The 14,373-nt window shown below is 35.6% G+C and overlaps 1 protein-coding gene across 1 annotated transcript; it reads left to right on the top strand.

Moving 5' to 3' along the window:
* The first annotated feature begins 757 nt into the window (after nucleotides 1-757).
* On the top strand, nucleotides 758-1,194 carry LOC107013221. Its single transcript, XM_015213182.1, has 2 exons — nucleotides 758-791; nucleotides 833-1,194. The coding sequence occupies exons 1-2, from the start codon at nucleotides 758-760 to the stop codon at nucleotides 1,192-1,194; spliced, it is 396 nt and encodes a 131-aa protein (XP_015068668.1).
* The last annotated feature ends 13,179 nt before the right edge of the window (nucleotides 1,195-14,373 follow it).

Genomic DNA, 14,373 nt, shown 5'->3' with positions numbered 1-14,373 from the left:
TCCTATCTTGAAGAAATGGGACTTTGGGGATTCACTAAATTGGAAACGTATGATTCATAACAGGTATAAGGTGGAGCAACACATTCAATGGAAGATGAACTTAGGGAATTGTTCGTGTTGGTGGGACAAATAGACTAGGAAAGGCATCTTTCTCAATTTTCTTGCAACAGCCACGGGTTTGACAACAGGAAAGTATCTGATTTTTTGGTAGAAGGCCAGTGAAACTATCAAATGCTGGTTCAACAGGCACTCCCCAGCCAATTGGCCACTATCCTAGAAACACCAGTTCTTCAGCATCAATATTCTGACCAAGCTTACAGGAAAGGCATGTTCACTTGCGCTACTTCCTGGAATAAAATCAGGGGAAAAAGGCGCAAGGGTCAATTTAGGGCTCTCATTTGGCAAAGACATACACTATTTAAAGCCTCCTTTCTTCTTTGGATATCTTTAAATGGAAAGCTACCTACTATTGAGAGGTTAATTAAATTTTTTTTAGAAACTTATAATTATTTTTGGTGCAGGAACATGGAAGGATTAGATACCATCAACCATATCTTTAACTATGGATATCTTGCTAGGGATGTCTATAGATGGTTTGCAAATGGAGCAGCGGTAAAAATTGATCACAACTCACTGAGGCAACTTTTAATTCAATGGTGGTCAATGAAACACAACAATGAAGCTCATAAACTCATCCTCCGGACCTCACCAAAACTAATCTGCTGGAATTTATGTAAACATAGATGTGCTTGTAAATATGGAGGCAAAACCACTAATGGAACCAGGGTCAGGTATGCATTTTATAGTGATAATTATAAACTTACAAAATCAGTTTTTCCTCAAGATAGCCGCCCCCCTACTTGGTGTGGAATAATCCAACTAGCAAGTTGTATCCATGTGACAAAGGTGCAGAACATAGCCTGGACAAGAACACCTAGAAGTGCAATTGATAATCCAGGAAAAATAGGGGCACGAGGTATACTAATAGATCATGAAGTCAATCTCATATTAGTATTTACCTTACCCCTGGGAAGTGGTACCAACAATCAAGAAGAACTAGGAGCAACTATATTTGGTATATCATGGGCTTTGGAACAAGGATACAGGAAGATCATATTGGAAATGGATTCCATGCTAGCAATCAACTGGATACTCCAAAAACTAAACCTCAGTGGAGCATTTGCAATCAACTAGACACATTGAAGGGTCTCATAGCTCAAATTCATGGATTCCAATGTACTCATGTTTATAGGGAAGCTAATTGGGTCGCTGATGCACTGTCCAAACATAGCCACAATATTGCTTGTCCGGAAATCTACAATACTCTTCAACAGCTACCTAAGGAGGCAAAAGTTTTTTTCAATTGTACTTAATGGAGATCCCAAGCTTCAGAAGGAAGAAAATAAGAAAGATCAAAGAACCTCCTTACACATTCAACTAACTTTTCAACTAAGCTATAATTAACAATATAGCTTCTTTGAATAGTTTAAGCTAGATTGTTTAGTAATTTTATAGATGTAAACGGAGTCTCCCTAATTTATGTTTCCTAGATTTTATGTATTGAGAGGAGTCCTCTCTTCTAGGTATATAGAAACATTGGATTCATCTTATTGTAAGGTGACGATTACATTTGCATAGGAAATTGAATCAAGCCACCATAGCAATAGAGGTAAGGTTTATTTTCCCCTATTTGTAAATTTTTTTGGTGAAATGGTAAGGCATGGGGGTGATGCTTAGCCCCTACCCCTCTAAGGGTATTAAAAAAAACCAAAAATATCAACCAAAACAATGAACACTAAATCATAGATTTTAAACCAAAAATCATAGACCCCAAAACCTAAAAGCTAAAAAAACCCAAACCCTAACCTTATCATGAACCCTATCCTTAACCTTAACCCTAAACCCTAAACCTAAATCCAAAGAACAAAAACCAAAACCATAACATTAAACACTAAACCGTAGATATTATAACTAAAATCATTTACCCCAAACCCTAAAACTTAAAATACAACCTAACCCCTAACCCTAACCCTAACACTATCATAAACCCTAACCCCAAGCACAAAATATCAAAACCCAAACATTAAATGCTAAACCATTTATATTAAACCACAAATCCTACACCCTAAACCCAATAACATAAAAAAAAAAACCCTAATGCTAACCGTAACTCTAACCTTAACCCTAACCCAAACCCTATCCATAAACCATTAACCCAAAACCCTAAACCCAAAATACAAAACCCAAACATGAAATACTAAATCTTAGATTTTATATCACAAATGCTAAATTCTAAATCATAAAACCTTAAAAAACCGACACCCCAACCCTTAACCTAAATCCTAAGTCAAAAAAACAACCCTAAATCCAAAATACAAGAAACCAAACATTAAACACAAAACCATAGATTTTAGACATTAAATCCTAAAGTCTAAAGAAAACCTAAACCCTAACCCTAACCCATACCCTAACCTTAACCCTAACCCTAACCCTAAACCATTAACCCGAAATCCCAAGCCCAAAATTACAAAATCCAAATATTAAACACTAAACCATAGATTTTAAACAAAAAATCCTAAACCGCAAAATCTAAAACCTAAAAAACCCTAAACCCTACCCCTAACCCTATCCTTAATCCTAACCCTAAACCATAAACCCAAAGCCCAAAATACCAAAACCCTAACACAAAACACAAAACCGTAGATATTAAAACGCAAATGCTTAACCCCAAATTCTATAACCTAAAAAACAACCTAAACCCTAACCCTAACCCTAACTTAACTCCCAAAACCCAAAATACCAAAACCCAAATATTAAACCATAAACCATTGATGTTAAACCTCAAATCATAAACACAAACCCAAAAAAAAAACCAAAAACCCTAAACCTAATCCTAACCCTAACTGTAAACCAGAACTTTGAAATCCTAAGCCCATAATACCAAAACCCAAACATTAAATACTAAACCATATATTATGAGTCGTAAATGCTAAACCCTAAACCACTAAACTAAAAAAACCTACATCCTAACCGTTACCTAACTCTAAACTCTAAACCATAAATCGTAAGACCAAAATACAAAAATCGAAACATTAAACACTAAACCATTGATTTTAAGCCTTAAATACAAAACCACAAACCCTAAAGCGTACAAAAACCTAAACCTTAACACTAACATTAACCCTAAACCTAACCCTAAACCAGTAATCCAAAATCCTAATCCCAAAATACAAAAACCCAAACATTAAACACTAACTTGTACATTTAAAACCAAAAATCATGAACCTTAAAACAAAAATTCTGAAGAAAAAAAATTCCTAAACCCTATCCCTAACCCTATCCCTAACCTTAACCCTAACCATAACCCTATCCTTAACAATAACCCTAAACCATAATTACCCGAACCCTAACATTAAACACTAAACCATAGATATTAAAACTTAAATCCTTAACCCCAAACCCTTAAACCTAAAAAACAACCTAAAACCTTACCCTAATCCTAACCCTACCATAAACCCTAACTCCAAGCCCAAAATACCAAAACCAAACCAATAAACAATAAATAAAAAATTGATATTATATCTCAAATCATAAACCCTAAACCCAAAAACCTAAAAAGAACCAAAGCCCTAACCCTAACCTTAACCCTAACCCTAACCCTAACCCTAAACCATAAACCCAAAAACCTAAGCCCAAAATACAAAAATCCAAATATTAAATACTAAATCATAGATTTTAAACCTAAAATGCTAAACCTTGAACCATAAAACCTAAAAAGAACCTATACCGTAACCCTAATTCTAAACCTCACCCTAACCTTAAACCCTAAGTCAAAAAAAAACTCTCTAAGTCTTAAATACGAAAACCCAAACATTAAAATCTAAACCATAGATTTTAAACCTGAAATCCTAAATAACAAACCCTATGACCTAAAAAAATCTAAACCCTAACCCAAAGCCTAACCCTAATCATAACCCTAATCTATTAACCCATAACCCCAAGCCCGAAATACCAAAACCCAAACATTAAACACTAACCATAGATTTTAAATTAAAAATTCTAAAACCCAAAACCTATGAACAAAAAAAAAGAACCTAAACCCTATTCCTAACCCTATCCCTAACACGAACCCTAACCCTAGCCCTATCATTAACCCTAACTCTAAACCTTAAATCCTAAGCCCAAAGCCCAAAATACCAAAACCCTAACATTAAACACTAAACCATAGATATTATAACTCAAATGCTTAACCCCAATTCTAAAATCTAAAAAACAACCTAAACTCTAACTATAATCCTAACATTAACCCTAACCCTACTCCTACCATAAACCCTAAACCCTAAGCCCAAAATACAAACACCCAAATATTAAGCACTAAACCATTGATATTAAACCTTAAATCCTAAACCCTAAACCCAAAAACCTAACAAAAACCGAATTCTAATCCTAACCTTAACCCTAACCCTAACACTAAACCATAAAACCTAAAGCCTAGGCCCAAAGTACAAAAACCCAAACATTAAATACTAAACAATAGATTTTAAACCTCAAATGCTAAACCCACCTAAAAAAACCTACATCCTAACCCGAATCGTAATCCTAAACGCTAATTCCAAAAAAAAAACAAAAAACCATAAGTCTTAAATACGAAAATACAAATATTAAATACTAAAACATAGATTTTAAACCTCAAATCCTAAACCACACACCCTAAAACCTAAAAAAAATACCTAAACCCTAACTCTAACCCTAACCCAAATCATAACCCGAACCTTGACCCTAACCCTAACCCTAAACCATTAACCCAAAACCCCAAGCCAAAGATACTAAAAGCCAAACATTAAAAACCAGACCACAGATTTTAAACAAAAATTTCTAACCCCAAAACCTAAAACCAAACAAAACCCTAAACCCTAACCCTAACCCTAACCCTATTCCTAACACGAAACCTAACCCTAACCCTTTCCTTAATCCTAACCTTAGACCCTAAACCCTAAACCCAAAGCCGAAAATACAAAATATCAAAACCATAACATTAAACACTAAACCATAGATATTAAAACTCAAATCCTTAACCCCAAACCTTAAAACCTAAAAAACAACCTAAATCCTAACCCTTACCCTAACCATAACATTAATCCTAACCTAACCCTAACCTCTAACCCCAACGTTAACCCTAACCCTAAACCCTACCATAAACCCTAAACAACAAGATCTAAATACCAAAACCCAAACATTATACCATTGATATTAAACCTCAAATCCTAATCCCTAAACCCAAATATCTAGGAAAATCAAAACCCTAACTCTAACCCTAACCCTAACCCTAACCATAAACCATAAACTCGAAACCTTAACCCCAAAATATCAAAACCCATATATTAAATAATAAATCATAGATTTTAAACCTATAATGCTAAACCCTGAACCATACAATCTAAAAAAAAATACACCTAACCCTAATCCTAACTGTCATGCCTCAAATCTCATTAAGACGGACAGGCACCTGATGCCCTAAGGCCCCGAGAAAACAAACCTAAAATTCGTTCTTACTATGCATATAATTGTAACAATCATGACAAGTTCACAAAGGATGCAGCTATAAAAACAAACATAAATAGACCCAAAAAGTTATATACAAGACTTGGTGGTTGAGGCCACAACTCCTTAAGACACAGCTGAACCATGTATACATACGTCTACAAAGCCTTTAAAAATATAGAAGACCTAGAGTAGGTCGGGACAGACCCCGCCTTACCCTTAACTACGATACAATACCAAAATGAATTTACCAAGGACTTAGTAAATCTCCGAATCAACCTGGAGCTCACCAAAAGTATCTGAGTGGCATATGATCCTACTGAGGAGGTCTAGTAGCTGGAGTACATGTGCATGTAGACGAAATATAGCGTCTCTAGCGAGGAATGTTAGTATGAAAAAATGTACTGAATATGTAAGGCAATATAGCATATTTAATACGAGGTCTCAAATGAAATCATGTATCAACACATGAGTGCATAGATTAGGAGAGAAGACCACCTTCGCTTACTCTTGTGAGATCATGTAAGTTACATTTTTTTTACTTTTCTGTACGTTATAATCTTTGTAGGGGCATGTGATACAAGTGACTAGCTGATCAGTGGTAGAACAGGATAACAAATGCTAGGCATATTAACCCCTGCGATGCGGTAATCATAATTACAAAATTTGGGATCGGCCCATGCTAGGATTACGCTCCTGAGCTGTCACTCTTCTATACGAATAGGGATCGGCCCATGCTAGGATTTCGCCCTTGAGATGCCACCCGTAATTATATAGATTTATTTACATAGATTCATTAATCTTTTGGATTATTATTTATCAGTTCATAACACTTTTGGGATTGTTCTTGGGATAGTCGTAACTCTTTTGAGATGTTATTTTGGTGGTCATAATTATTTTGGAGATATGGAAGTACGAACCAATAATAGAAGACATGAAAATAATACTTCAAGGTAATAACAATGACAGATAGCTAGCTTTGTAACATCAACACATTACTTTAAGATCTTAATGGATAATTGACTTCAAACAACAAAGAGGAGGATTCACAAGACTTGCTTTTGCAAATACCATTTCTATAGCAGCACATGCGGGGATAATTACACAAGTAAAAATAGTGAACATATAATGAATTAGCTATATGCACTACAGAGAGGGGGAAATATTGTTAGCTCTTTGGAGATAGTACGCTGCCACTACATTTCCTTTTCTAGGAATAGATCTTATGAGATTCACACCATTGGTATCAATCGCAGGTATCAGATTTCATGCCAAAGTGATGCAGAATCAAATATTCTTACATACTTTATCCTCTGAACGATATAACTATCACGATTCAACCTCCCCTTTTAGGTTTTAATCTACAATTTAAGTTATGGTAAATAAAAATTAGCAGTTATCACACCGTCAGCCTCGTAAAATTGTAGCTAACTATAACAGATAATGAACCCATCCAGCCCTTAACATAATGTGTTTCACCACGCCCTCATTCTATTTCCAACACATACATTAATATCCTTTTCCCAAGATCAACCATGCTGCACCAACAATAATACACATAGAATAGCCCCAAATATTTTTTATCATACAACCAATTATTGAATTCACCCTTCGTTGAGTTCTTTATTACATCAGACCTCTAAAGCCTCACTCAAACTCATACACAAGGAAGACTAATAAAAATGGAGCAGTCACCTTACCTTAATTTCTGAAACTCCTCCTTATAACTTGAACTCTTCTAGAACTTCTGCTTCCCTTCACACTTAAACAAACGAAGAAAGAGAAAGGTCTCTTAATAACTAAGGAAGTGAGCATTAGCTTCTTGAAATTTTCTGCTTTTGTTCTTACACTTGAGCATGAATAACACGTTTTTATAATCATCAATGGGAGAATTAAGCGAAATCCAAGTGTTTTCACTTACCTTGGTTTGAAGATATGAGGGTTTCTTGAAGAACCCTAGAACAACGAAAAACAATTGTTTTTATCTTGAAGAGAAAAGAGAAAGAGAGAGAGAGCTAGAGATAATTCTCAATATTATGTGTTAAAAGGAGTGAAGAATATCTTCTCATATTAGATATATAGAAGCTTTATTGACAACAAAATATCCTCGAGAACCTCCTTTTTTTGGGGTACATTTTCAGCCACTAATTAGTCAAGTAGGTGATGCACCTGCTTATGCATATCAAGTAGCTCAAAAGGTCAAACTAGGTGATGCACCTTGTTGCTTTCACTTGGTCTTTATCTATATTGGGCCTTGGCAGATTTGGCTGCTAGGATTGCTTTCATTTTTATTTTCTTTTAATAGGTTTGGGCTTCAAGTGAGCCCATAAATATAATTCTAAATCTGGTCCATCAAGATTAGGCCCTTTGAAAATATCCATATAGCTCAAGTAGGTGATCCAGCTGCTAGCTTAATAAAGACAAGCAAGAAACTCAATTATTTTATTTCACTTTATAAATATTACATCCTTTTTCTTCAACTTAGAATTTAACTTTCAAATTTAAGCTCAATTACCACCTTACTGTCTCTAGTTTAAATTCATCCGGTGCAGTCAACATAGAGTAAACAAGCTGAAACGTGCATGATGTGATACATCACTTTTCGGCTAATTTAAGCCAACACTAATCATATAAGGAACATGGCCCCTCACCTATACTATATGTCCAGCAGTATCAAAATAATAGAACAAGCATATGCGTAAGACAAACTGTTACTTCCCCCTTAAAACATTTGTCTGCGAATGTTACCATAGGTATCTAGTCCAAACAGATTCAACCCTATGTTATTAATACTATTGATCACATAATGCATATAGACGTATACTTACTTGTCTACATATAGACAAAGCATTTTCATCTTTCTCTTGGATCTGAAAGAGATGAGGATACTTCAATTTCATTGCTTCTTCCTCTTCCCATGTAACTTCTTCTACTTGTTGGTTTCTCTATAACACTTTTACAGAAGCTACCTCTTTATTTCTTAACTTCCTAACTCGTCGATCTAGAATAGCAATGGGTACTTCTTCATAAGTGAGATCTGCTGTAACCTGTACATCTACAGTAGGAGTAATACGAGATGGGTCACCTATGCATTTTTGTATAATTGAGATATGAAACACCGGATTAACTGAAGAAAGCATTTGTGGTAGCTCTAACTCATAGGCTACTTGGCCGAATTTTCAAATAATATTATATGGCCCTATATAGCGTGGACTCAACTTTCCCTTTTTAACAAACCTCATTACCCTTTTGATTGGAGACACCTTCAAGAACACCCAATCCCATGTAGAAAATTCTAGTCCTCTCCTTCTAATATTCGCATATGATCTATGTCGACTTAGAGCTGTTTCTAGCCGCAGCTGTATCACTTTGACTTTTTTTATAGCTTGATGAACAAGATCTGACCCAAATAAAGCAGTTTCACCAGTTCCAAACCAGCAAATTGGTGATCTACACTTTCCACCATATAAGGCATCATAAGATGCCTTTTTAATGCTCGAATGGTAGCTTTTGATATAAGCAAATTAAATAAGTGGTAGGTGATAACCCCATCTACCCTTGAAATCTAATATACAAGCTCGCAATATGTCCTCAAGTGTCTGAATTGAGCGTTCTGCCTGGCCATCCATTTGAGGGTGAAAGGATGTACCTAAATTCACTTTGTTCCCAAACTCTTCTTAAATGACTTCAAAAAATTCGCAGTGAACTGAGATCCTCTATCAAATATTATAGAGATTGGCACTCCATGTTGTCGAACTATCTCTTTAATGTACAACCTCACATACTCTTCAGCTGTATAAGTAGTCTTCACCTGTAAAAAGTGCGCTACTTTGGTGATTCTGTCGACTATTACCCATATGGAGTCAAACTTCCCGAATGAGAGAGGCAAACCAGTGATAAAATACATGTTAATCATGTCCAAATTTCCAAATCAGAAGTCCTATGGGCTGCATATAACCTCCAGGCCTCTGGTGTTCTACTTTTACCTATTGAAAATTTGGACATTAAGACACGAATTCTTCAACGCTCCTCTTCATGTCCGCCCACAAATACATTTCTTTCATGTCATGATACATTTTTGTTGATCCCGGATAAAGAGAGTATCTTGATTGATGTGCTTCCATCATGATCCTCTTTCTTACTTCATCTACATTAGGTATAAACAATCTATTTTGACATAGAAGTACTCCCTCTTGTTAAAGGTCAAATGCGTTTGTCATACCATGTTGTAAATTCTCCTTAAGCTGTAAAAGAATAGCATTAGTGTACTGCTTCTCTTTCACTTCCACTAGAAATGAGGATTCTGGTACATTTTGCACAATAACCCCTTCGTCTTGAGATTCAAGAAGGCAAAACCCCAAGTTAGCTAGTTGTAATAGATCCTTAGTTATTCCTTAACGTTCCACAGACTACCCATAAGTACTTTCTGGTATTTTACGTCTTAAAGCATCAGCTAATGCATTTGCTTTACCGGTATGAGACAAGATATCGATGTCATTATCTTTTAATAGCTCCAAGAATCTTCGCTACCTCAAATTTAAGTCCTTTTGATAATAGATATTTATAAACTCTTGTGATCAGTGTATATGTCAACACGGACTCCATAAAAGTAGTGGCGCCATATCTTAAGCAAACACAACTGATGTTGGCTCTAGATCATGGGTTGGATAATTTTTCTAATGTGGCTATACCTACCTTGATCCATAAGCTATAACTTTACCATGTTGCATCAATACGCAACATAAGCCCACTCCATACCATCACAATACAGTGCATAGACTTTCGTGCCTTCTGGAAGTACCAATACAGGTGTAGAAGATAATTTACTCTTCAGCTCTTGGAAGTGTAACACCCCAACCCTAGGTGAGGCGGACAAGTACCCTATGAACACATGCTTTACAAGTAATCTATGATTGGAAAGTAAAATCTTATGCAGATTACTGATGAAAAGCTTTATATACAACACATGTTGACTAGCTGAACCAATACATGTGACAAGTGAAACTATGAATATAGATGATAGCCTTACAATGTCTACAAAGCCTTTATTGGAATTCATGCTCTGAATATACGCATAGTAAAGACTCGGCAAAGCCCCGAATCAACCTGGAGCTCACAAACAACAACTGAGTATCATGTGCTTCAATTGGGGAGATCTACTTTTGAATACTTATACCTTTCTAGACATAAACCTCACTTGCTAAGACTTGGATTGTGCAAGTTTTAGGTTGTCCTCTCTAACTCACCTTGACGTTAAATAATATTATTTACTTGAATTCCTTAAAATGGGAGATGTTCTACTTTAAAAACACATGTTTCCTTCAGATTCTAATAGTGAAGCTGTAGAATAGAACCGTTGGAGCTTCCATGTCTTTACTTAGGAGTAATTTCTGGAAAATAAGTAATATGAAGGAGATATGATAAGATTGATGCTTTAGAGGCCCATTTTGGACGTTTTCCCTTTAATAAATTGGGAAATAATATTAGAAGGTGCATCACCTCCTTAGTTTCTACCACATGTTTTTAAGTAGCTGCATCAGCTACTTGCTCATTTTCACTTAAATTCAGGCCACTTATTCTAAGTAGGTGCATCACCTACTTGCTCCTTTGAAATTCAATCCACTAATTCTAAGTGGGTGCATCACCTACTTGCCCTTTTTCACTTAAAATACAGTCCACTAATTCTAAGTAGGTGCATCACCTACTTGTCACCTACTAACATAGTTTAGTGAGGTAAGCACCTCCATTATTTTACACCATGTTCCCCATCATAAATTCTTTACAAGACCATAACACTAAATACGCACTTGACCACTTTGGCTTTTATATCGAATACCACCTTTAAATATCCCGAGTTTGAATGTTTTATTTTTTGGTTCAATTATTCGTATATATGTTGGAAGGCACAGGGTATTACAACTTCAAACATATTCTATTGTCACCAGTCGCAGTGAAAATCGAGTCTATAATTATACCACAAGGAAACTTTTAAGCGACATATTCATAGAACTAGTTTACATAGAATACGGGGTGTTTTATCCTCCCCTCTTTTTGATCATTCATCCTCGAATGATGGGTGATGTTTATAGTTTGGTGAACCTAGGAATTTCATTCGGAAATTTGCGAGTGTTCCCATCATAAATAGGACTATGCAAATCCATAGAATAATCTAAAACACGTATAGCCAAGTCTAGCATGATGTCTCAATAGATATGGTTCATAAAATAATAAAATGACAAATTAAACCCCTTTATTAATCATATAGTTCACTGATGATACACAAATAAAACTCATATAAATAACGAATATAATACACCCACTAAGCTCAACACATGCGAATGACATATAAAATGAAAAAATGCTAGTAGGACTTATCATCATATATGGGGACCACATTATCTCAGATCCTTATGTTCATGTTTTTAATAAGGGGGGTAACTTAGGATCTCTACCATTTTCTATTCCCAAGTATCTTATGTCATATTCTATTCCTTCCCTAATACTTCAATGGAGGTTATACATTTTGAGCTTAGCTTCCGGGCCTTAATAATCAAGAATAACTATAGTATCTCCCAATTTTTTGTATTTGGAAAAGACACATAAAATCATAGGCTAACCTATAGGGGCTGTACTTTCCCTTCTCTCTTATCTGATGACGCTTTTTTAAGGCTCATCTTATAAGATCGCCTAGCTGTTAATATAAACTCTAAAGTTTTATGTCGCACCTTCGAATAGGGATTTATGCTAAGTTATATATCTATGGTTGATTAAATTTATATATATGTGCCCAATCCTTTTTGGTCAAAATCTTCACTACGTAATGATACAAGGAAATTTCTTCCCATTTTTTTTTAAAACTCAAATCAGTAAGCACAAAGGGGCATAGTACAAGGATGAATAAGTCACATTGGACATGACACATAGGCAGACTAGACCAAAAGCGAGTGTACAAGGTATACGGGCATCAAGATATATAAATACATGGTTTACGAATGCATATGAGCTATAAGGTAGCATGTGAGCGAATGAATTCTAGGGAATGTAGGAATCAACTAGATGATCACATGATGCATGAGTACATAAGCTAATATATGTAGACTATATGGCATGTAAACATATAAGAAAATGAACTACGCAACACAGATCATATTGAGCAAGTGCGTTATATTGCATAGGTAGGTGGACTAACATGGCAATGAGTACACATGAAACACTACACCATTTTTGGCCTACAGCAACACCACGTAAGTGTAGCCTAAACTATCAAAAAGTGTGGCCTTTGATAAAAGGCTACACTTTTGGACATTCAGCAACACTTTTTAGGGGCTGCCCAAAAGAAGCGTAACCTTTGACATTAGGCAACACTTTTTAAATGTTGCCATTGTTGGCTACACTTATAAAGCGTAGCCAAATAGGTATAAGGGCACGCTTTGGAGACGTGCATTAGCAACACCTATTTTTTGTTAGACTACACTTAAAAGCGTTGCCTTTTAAGATTTATTGGTCACACTTAAAAAGTGTTGCCTTTTATTGGTCATCTATTGCAACACTTTCAAAGTGTAACTTTTTATCTACCTAGAGCAACACTTACAAAGTGTAACTTCAACATTTATAAGCCTACATGTAGCACAAATATATATAATATATTTACATACATACAAGTGACCTAAAACACAAAATGAACTAATTAATCATTAAATTGAAGCTATATATTTCAAATAAACTTCGAGAAATATTTCATGTACAACCAAAAGATAGTATGTGTTGTGTACATACCCATACTTATACATCAATATTCTAAATGTGTACACAATAAATCAAATATGTATTTAAACTTTTACAATAGTTCAAAAACTCTTCATCATCCACTTCAAATTTGATCACCTCCATTTCCCTACACAAATAAGATATTGGCAGTTATATAGAAGAGGTAAGAAGTTTAGATTTCAATAATATAGAGAGGCAAGAAATCCAGCAGTTACAGAGAATTAGATTGCATCTTTTGATGTTCAAAGTAGATGCCTACTTGTCTTTTGATGTTCAAAGTAGATGATCTTCCCTTAGTTGTCTAGAATTCCAAATGATTTCAACAACAATGAATAATTGCATTAGGGTTAAAACTTCATAAGAAACAATATAAAATATTTGGTGTTATACAATAACCATGATGCACGCAAACCAACACGAACACTAAAGAAAAAAGAAATTAATGAGGAGACACAAACAATTAGATTCTCCTAATAATTATTTATTTATTTTTTTGTAGTTACAGAAGCATGCCTTCTACTAGGATGTCAAAAGTTATGGTTATAACATGGATATTCTATATAATAAGAAATAAAATAAGCAAGATCAAAGATCTGTTATACATACCCTGTGCAAATACGTTTCTGAGTTCTTAGGAAAATCAGAATTGATAACAACGTTAACTGCTTGAATATCAATTCCCCTAGTAAACAAATCTGTTCCGTCAAGAAAGAACACAAAATTAACAAATTTAACAATTAATCAATTTGAAATTTCAGCTGTAACGGAAAGCGTGACGGACCGTCGTAGCCATGACGGTCCGTCCTGCATGTTCGTCATGAAGATCAGAGAAGCAGTAGAAGAAACTTGCAAGTATGGGACGACGGAGTCCACGACGGCCCGTCATGACCACGACGGCCCGTCATGACCACGACGGCCCGTCATGACCACGACGGCCCGTCATGACCACGACGGCCCGTCATGACCACGACGGCCCGTCATGACCACGACGGCCCGTCATGACCACGACGGCCCGTCATGACCACGACGGCCCGTCATGACCACGACGGCCCGTCATGACCACGA

The sequence above is a fragment of the Solanum pennellii genome, chromosome 3 (genome assembly GCF_001406875.1).
Source record: "Solanum pennellii chromosome 3, SPENNV200".
NCBI lineage: Eukaryota > Viridiplantae > Streptophyta > Magnoliopsida > Solanales > Solanaceae > Solanum > Solanum pennellii.
The sequence above is the reverse complement of the archived record's forward strand: the minus strand, read 5'-3'. Positions and strand labels throughout refer to the sequence as shown.